Source organism: Lactuca saligna, chromosome 3, assembly GCF_052625555.1.
Source record: "Lactuca saligna cultivar CGN05327 chromosome 3, ASM5262555v1, whole genome shotgun sequence".
NCBI lineage: Eukaryota > Viridiplantae > Streptophyta > Magnoliopsida > Asterales > Asteraceae > Lactuca > Lactuca saligna.
The window spans coordinates 177,517,234-177,525,515 of NC_136419.1; the positions used below are offsets into that span (position 1 = coordinate 177,517,234).

The 8,282-nt window shown below is 38.2% G+C and overlaps 1 protein-coding gene and 1 non-coding gene across 2 annotated transcripts; one reads left to right on the top strand and one right to left on the bottom strand.

Annotated features, from left to right (window-relative positions):
• Positions 1-4,314: 4,314 nt before the first annotated feature.
• On the bottom strand, positions 4,315-4,421 carry LOC145037970 (small nucleolar RNA R71). The gene has a single exon (XR_013679078.1). It is a non-coding gene; the product is annotated as a small nucleolar RNA R71 (small nucleolar RNA).
• Positions 4,422-5,586: 1,165 nt separating this feature from the next.
• LOC145036201 (uncharacterized) lies at positions 5,587-6,120 on the top strand. Its single transcript, XM_078984665.1, has one exon. The coding sequence runs from the start codon at positions 5,587-5,589 to the stop codon at positions 6,118-6,120; it is 534 nt and encodes a 177-aa protein (XP_078840791.1).
• Positions 6,121-8,282: the final 2,162 nt, after the last annotated feature.

An 8,282-nucleotide genomic window follows, 5' to 3' on the forward strand; every position in this document is an offset into this window, starting at 1 on the left:
TTTTCCTTACAATGCAAGTACAAATGAAAACTATATTATTACATATTTCCCAGCAATCTATCATAACTCCTAAGAAACAACTTAAAAATCCGATCATCGAACCATACGATAAAAATCCATTTTCGCGATCAGATTCAGCATACACTTCCTTTAAGCTTCCTTCCCATTGGATAATCCTACAAAACATCAAAATATAACCTTGTCACATCATGTATTAAGAATCAACAATTAGGAACTTAATAGAGTTAGATAGTAGACTTACCTGAAGCAGAGTCAAACTTTTCGGTTCTACATTTTCTCAGATCTTTCAGGTAGTGAGGGTAGCTTTGCAACTAATGCCCCTTTTCATGGGAATAGAAACATATGGACTCTTTGGGAATGGTACACGGGACAATCTCAGACTTAGCCTTTCTCTTTCCCTTGGAAAGAGAAATCTTTCCTAGACTTCCAATTTTTCCATTGTCAATGTCCATGGAAGTTTCGGGAGTAGATCTTCCAATCAAATTTGCTTTTCCAGTGCGCCAAATCATTGTTGATTCAGTAGCAACAAGCAAATAGGTAAGATCAATAAGGGTCATGTCGTGGTCTATCACAAAGTATTCCTTAATGAACTCACTATATGACTCAGGAAGTGATTGAAGAACCTAGTGAACCACTAACTTCCTCGAGACAACGACACCCAATACTCTCAGCCTTGCAATATGTGACTTCATCTCCAAGACGTGAGTACACATAGGCCTTCCATCTTGATGTTTCATTGCAAGTAGGGCTTGAGTGACCTTGAATTTTTCAAGTCTTTGAACTTCTAGGTTAAGGATAATTATTGGAAGAGGTGGAGGAAGTGAAGTATGACTTCCACGATCCAACCGCGGGACATCATCTTTAAGAGGAAAGCTTCATCTAAAAGATTTAGGAAGAGCATAGTTGTCTGAACTAGACATTTACAATGGTAGAAATTCAAGTTAGTTGATTTAAGTCCAAAATATAACACCCAAAAGAAATATTAAGGCTAGGACCCAACACAATATTTTACAATTTGGAAGAGGGATTTCGTAATCCAAATGGAAAAATATTTCAAGGTAGGTAAATGACGATTTACCAATTTCCACAAAGAAAACCGAAAAAGAATTTCAAGTTTTAAGTGAATTGAAACTCATAGATCCTTTGAGATTCATTGAACAATTCAATGGCATGTTTAAATCTCGATTGTGCACTTCAAGTTTGTGACTAGGATGCCAAGGATCACAAACAAGGTGTGAATAACCATGAAGATTAGCTTGGTACATCCAATGTTACAACCACCTAATCAATGTGCCGGTTAACCACACACGCTCCATTGATCTATGATTAAGATCAAGCTACCCTTTGCCACGCACTGTTAGTCCAAATTAGCGTGCCGGTTAACCACACACGTTCCACTAACGACTTAACAAGGTGCAAAGTACAATTTCATGGGTTAGCACCATGTTCACATTTTCCTAAGTAACCAAGATTTAGAAATTTATAAGCGTTTAGTTACTTTATATTTATCATTATACTTTTAATGAAGGGAGAATTAGAGTCCTATCCTACCCATTCGGCTAACGACCATCCACCAGTCAAGGATGCGGTGGGTAAGAGTTGACACCCATTAAACTACCATTTTATAGGCAGTAACCTTATATCCCCCTTATAGACCGACTTCGTGAATGAGACCTACTAACGGTAAGCCTGACTTTGTTCTTATACATACATATATATATATATATATATATATATATATATATATATATATATATATATATATATATATTAAACCTATAATATTATAATAATATAAGGCTAGAATTTTAAACTTTAAAATTCTAGGGTTTGGAATTAAATGTTTCAAAAGTTCGTCTTTTAGATTTACAAATTCCAAAACTTGAGGGCAAGTTTTGAACTATTCAAAAGCTTTTGGAATCCATAACTTATCAGTTTAGTATAGGTGATATTTGCATAATTAGTCATATGTTTAGCATACATTTTTATTCATTTTTAGCTAATTATGTGCATAATGTGGACAAAAGGTACCTAATAATGCTTAAATTTTGTTTTAAGTCCAAAAGACATGCTTGGAAGTGAAAGCGAACAAGGGGAAACAATTAGAGACCAAAGAATGAATAATAAGGGACAAAAGCATAGCTACTCGGTGAGTCCTCGAGGCTACTCAGCGAGTACCCAAGAATATTCCAGAAGATAAGTCAAGACTCCTGGAATTAGACGGATTTTATGCATCTACTCGGCGAGTTGGGTGTTCTACTCGCCGAGTACCCCCTGTTTGGTAATAATTATAAATATCGAACCATTATCCGAATGGAAAAGACTTTTGGCGTTTTTAAGAGCTGCATCTGCGAAAAAGAACCCTTTGAAGAGCTGAGAAACCCTAACCTTCAATCCTTTGAAGAACCAAGGCAATTTAGGTTATTCATTCCACTTAACCTTAGGAATTAAGCATGTTTAGGCTAGTTGAATTTGTTTTTGAGTTTGATTTTGCTATGACTATGAACTAAATTCGTTTTGTTTTTGTTGGGGAAGACCAAGTTACTCCTATGGTTTAATTATACTTTTTGATTGATTGTTATTTGGTGATTTTATTAAATTAAGTTTGTTAAAGAACCTTATGCATTAATAACAACTATTTTCTGTTAATTGGAAGGCAATTAAGTTGCATGAACATCTCTTAGTTGTTAACCTCATATGTTTATGTGAACACTTTATCATATGCCTAGGAATAATGAATATGAAACTAGGATTAATTAGAGAATGGGTAAATTAATTTGTGAGCTTGTTTGAGAAACCAACAAATAAGAGGTTAATTGAAACACCAACTTGATTAACCAATTACAAATCTTATTTAATCCAAACAATTGAACTAGGGAATTAATTAGTTTAAATAGTTGGCCACTACTTGAATTGATTAATTGTCTAACGGTTAGGAGTAATGAACATGAACCTAACCACTATAGTTGGTAACCAATAATAATTCATTTATCATTTAAATAACCATAGGAGTGAATTGGTTGAACCTAAACAGAAACCCTTTATTAAATTTGGTGAATTTGTCATTTGTTTTAATTGTTTAGTTAATTAAGTGCTTAAGTGCTGTGTTTAAGTTTCTAGTCTTGTAAAACTAGAGAAAACCCCCTTTACTTTTATTACTTGCTTAGTTAAAATTAGTTATTAGATTAATTTTCGTTCCCTGAGTTCGACACCTACTTATCCAACTATACCACTAAAAGACAAGTTCACTGCCTTTGTGTGCTTAACTTATCAAGTAAAAGTATGATTAAAACTAGCTCGTTTCACACATATCAAGTTTTTGGCACCGTTGCCTGGGAACGGTTCTAAATAGTTAATCTAATTCCTAATTTTTTCGATCCTTTGTGTGAGTTTACTAGCACAAATTTAATTTTTTGCAGTTTAATAGTTAGTAATTATGTTTTAGCATCTGTTTTAGTTTTTATATTAAGCTTAATTTTATTTTAAAATTACACTGGTACTCGTCGAGTGCATTCGCATCTACTCGTCGAGTAGAGCTGTATTTTACATTTAATTTTTGTTTTTTTTAGTTGCATTTTTTGTTCTTTTAACGTTTTTATCTTGTTTTATTTTAGGACTTTCATGACCAAAGGATCAAACACTCTGCTGGTATCCCCGTTTGAAGATCCGGAATTTGCATTGAGAAGGAACAGAGGAAAGGACATGGAGAGCTCGAATACACCTAAGAAGTCACCTTTGTCTAATTTGAAGACTGTTTTTGGGAAGAAAAAGAGCAGCAAAGCAGGTACATCCAGCGCATCTTTAGCAAGTGAAGACCCGATCAAGGAAGACACCGAGTACGACACCGAGGAGGAAGAAGAACCTACATACGGGCACGACTCCGATTCCGGCGACGAGTTAGCTCTTACCATGGCTAACATTGATGAAATCCCGATGGGAAAGTGGAAGAAGAGGATCCGCGATGACACCATCCCGGGACTTGTGCAACCCGCAATTCTCGCTACTGCTACGTTCAAGCTAAAGGGCCACATACTCGCCCAGCTAAAGGAAATTCCTTTCTATGGAAAAGACCACGAAGATGCCTACAAGAATTTAGATGAAGTCAATGATGTAGCTGATTACTTTAATGTTCCAAATGTGCCTCGCGAGACTCAGCTACTTCGCATGCTTCCAGTGACATTCAAAGGTGCTGCAAAAGACTGGCTCAAGTCACTTCCCCCTGGGTCAGTCACCACATGGGCCAAGATGAAAGAAGAATTTATTGATCACCTTTTCCCACCTTCCAAGATAGCCAAGTTGAAGAAGGCCATTGCTAACTTTGAACAACAAGCTAGAGAGTCGCTATATGAAGCTTGGGAGAGGTACAAGAGCCTGCTAAGAAATTGCGCACACCATGACCTTAATAGCCAGCAAGAAGTCTCCATCTTCTATGATGGAGTCAATGTCACAACCAGGCAGTTATTTGACTCGCAAGGCCCGCTCACAAAGAAGCCACCCCCGGTGATCAAGGAATTGATTGAAGAATTCTCTAAGCACTCTAGAGAATACCACAATCCAGGAAATGATGTTACTAGAGGAGCCGCATATGCAGCTACTGAAGACTTGTCTGCGGTCATGGCTATGCTAAAAACCATGGATAGGAGGATGGATAAAATGGATCAAACGATCCATGCTATTCGGGTGGGTTGTGAAAATTGTAATGGACCTCATCTTACTAAAGACTACGACTTGGATGAAAATGGCAACAAAAAGGTGCAAGTATGTTACTCAAGTGGGGACCGATATGATGAAGATTTGCGAAAACCAAAGAAAGACTGGCTCCCGTATGAAGAATACAAGAAGGCTAAGGAGGAGAAGTACAGGCAGAAAGGAAGACGTTTTTACCAAAAGGATGAGCCGGCACAAGAAAGAAAACCAAGTTTGGAATAGATGCTTACCAAATTTGTAGCTGCTTCAGAAAAGAGACATAGTGATCATGATGTTGCAATTCAAGAAACAAGAACTATGCTTAGAAACCAGCAAGCATGTATCCACAACATAGAAATGCGGCTAGGGCAACTTGCTCAACAAATCAACCAAAGATCACCGGGCGAACTTCCTAGTAAAACCGAAAATAACCCACGAGGCGCGCACATAAATATAGTCACAACAAGAAGTAGGAAAATAATCACTCCTCTGGCCCCTATTTAGAATGAAGCATCCAAGGAATTACAGAAGGAGGATGCAGAAATTCAAGACCAAAATCAATATCTTCATGGAACAGAGCCTACTCGCCGAGTCCAGAATATGGACTCGGCGAGTCCACTGCCAAATCCGAAAGAGCAGCTCCCTGAGAAGCTTTACCATCCTCCATTGCCATACCTAGCCCAAGCTAAGAGAGGGAAGCAGGAAGAGGAGTACCAAAAGTTTCTTGATCATATCAAAGCTCTTCAAATCAACATACCCTTCATCGAAGCTGTCGCACAAATGCCTACATATGCAAAATTTCTTAAAGAACTTCACACGAATAGAAGGAAGATGGAGGAAGTGAAATAGTTAGTTCTTAATGAAAACTGCTCAGTTGCTATGCTAAATAAGCTATCAAAGAAGAAGGGTGACCCGGGGAGCTTGACTTTGTCTTGCCAATTTGGTAACTTGGCTACCATTCATGCTTTGGCCGATTCGGGAGCAAGTGTAAACCTCATGCCATATTCATTCTTCAAGAAGTTGGATCTCCCGGAACCAAGACCAATTTGTATGGAGATTCACTTAGCAAACAAGACAGTTACTTTTCCAAGAGGCATATGTGAAGACTTACTGGTCAAGGTGGACAAATTTGTATTTCCCGCTGATTTCATAATTCTAGATATGGAGGCCGATCCTCAAGTCCTGATCATCCTCGGAAGACCCTTCCTCAACACTGCGAGTGCTATAGTAGACATGAGGGACTCGAAGCTCACTTTGCCGGTACGAGAAGATTCAGTCACTTTTGGGGTTGATCAAGTTATGAAGTATGCAAGGAATAGTGACGACACGGCATTCTCAATTTACATGCTTGATGAATTAATGGAGGAATGCAAAATTGAAGATTCCAACAAGTCCACAATTTTTGATGAATAAGTTGATGCTGAAAAAGACTTAATGGAGATCAAGAGGCTGCTGGAAGAAGCTGAATTTGAAGAATTGATGAAGCAATCTGACAGTTCAACTCGCCGAGTAGGGCCGAGCTACTCGCCGAGACCATGCTTGGAAAAAACAGAATTCATAAATTCAGCTGCCAACTCGCCAAGTCCCTTACCTGCACTCGGCGAGTACAACCAACAGAACCCAAAAACTGAGCTCAAGTCGTTACCAGAACATTTGGAGTATGCTTTCTTTGAAGATTGCCATAAAAAGTCAGTCATCATAGCCTCTGACCTTTCCAAATCTGAAAAGGAAGAACTAGTTCAAGTTTTGAAGAAGAAAAAGCGGGCCATAGCATGGAGCATTACCGACATCAAGGGAATAAGATCCTCTTATTGTTCTCACAAGATTAATCTGGAAGAAGGAGAAAATCCGGTTGTACAACACCAAAGACGATTAAACCCAAATATGCAAGAAGTGGTCAATAAGGAAGTGGTCAAACTTTTAGATGCGGGAATTATATATTCCATTTCTGACAGTCCGTGGGTGAGTCCGGTCCAAGTGGTGCCCAAGAAAGGAGGGATGACGGTCATAACCAACGAAAAGAATGAGCTTATTCCGACACGAACGGTAACCGGTTGGAGAGTGTGCACTGATTATCGAAAGCTAAACGATGCCACTCGTGAAGACCATTTTCCCTTACCTTTTATTGATCAAATGTTAGAAATATTATCGGGCCATAGTTATTATTGCTTTCTAGATGGATTTTCGGGTTATTTCCAAATACCCATAGACCCAATGGACCAAGAAAAGACCACATTTACTTGTCCAATTGGGACTTTTGCTTATCGACGCATGCCCTCCGGGCTATGCAATGCACCCGCGACATTTCAAAGGTGTATGACAGCCATATTCCACGATATGGTGGAAAAATTCATGGAAGTTTTTATGGATGATTTTTCTGTTTTTGGATCTTCCTTCCATGATTGTCTCACAAATCTTGACTTAAGGCTTGCTAGGTGTGAAAAAACCGACTTAGTCCTCAATTGGAAGAAATGTCATTTTATGGTCAAGGAGGGTATAGTTTTAGACCACAAGGTTTCCAAAATGGGAATTGAAGTGGATCGGGCAAAGATTGACAACATTACCAAATTACCCCCACCAATTAATGTGAAGGGCATTAAAAGTTTTCTAGGTTACGCGGGTTTTTACCGGCGTTTTATAAAAGATTTTTCTAAAATAACTAGACCTCTAACACAATTACTCTTAAAGGATGTACCATTTAATTTTACTAAAGAGTGTTTAGAGGCATTTGAATTTTTAAAGGAAAAATTGACTAATGCCCCGATCATTATTGCTCCAAATTGGAATTTACCATTTGAAATAATGTGTGATGCTAGTGACTTTGCATTAGGAGATGTCCTTGGTCAAAGGGTTGATAAGCACTTTCGACCCATATATTATGCTAGCAAGACTTTAAATCTGGCCCAAGAAAATTACACCACCACGGAAAAGGAATTATTAGTTGTGGTGTATGCTTTTGATAAATTCCGCCCTTATTTAGTTTTATCTACAATAACTGTTTTTACTAACCACTCTGCTATCAAGTACTTGTTTGCCAAATAGGATGCCAAGCCAAGATTGATACGATGGGTTCTACTTCTTCAAGAGTTTGACATAGAGATACGCGATAAAAAGGGAATGGAGAATGTAGCAGCTGACCACTTGTCAAGGCTTGAAAACCCACGATTGCAAGAAGATAGAGATGGAGATGATTTTCCGGACGAGTACATTATGGTGACCGTGGGAGAAGAACCATGGTTTGCAAATATAGCTAATTACTTAGCTAGTAAATACATCCCAAAAGATCTCACTAATCAACAAAAGAAGAAATTATTTTCCGAAATAAAGTATTACTTTTGGGATGAACCATATCTTTTCCGAAGATGCACGGATGGAATCATACGAAGATACATGTTCGGGAATGAAAGCTGAAAAAATTTGGAGCATTGTCATAGCGGGCCCACAAGGGGACATCATGGAGCACATTACACTGCTAAGAAGATCTTGGACATTGGGTTTTACTGGCCCATGATTTTTAAAGATGCAACTCAATTTGTCAAAGAATATGATGCATGTCAAAGAGCGGGAAACATTTC

What these genes read in the sequence shown, in the direction of transcription:
- LOC145036201 (XM_078984665.1), top strand. Translation starts at nt 5,587, where the DNA reads ATGCTAAATAAGCTATCAAAGAAGAAGGGTGACCCGGGGAGCTTGACT.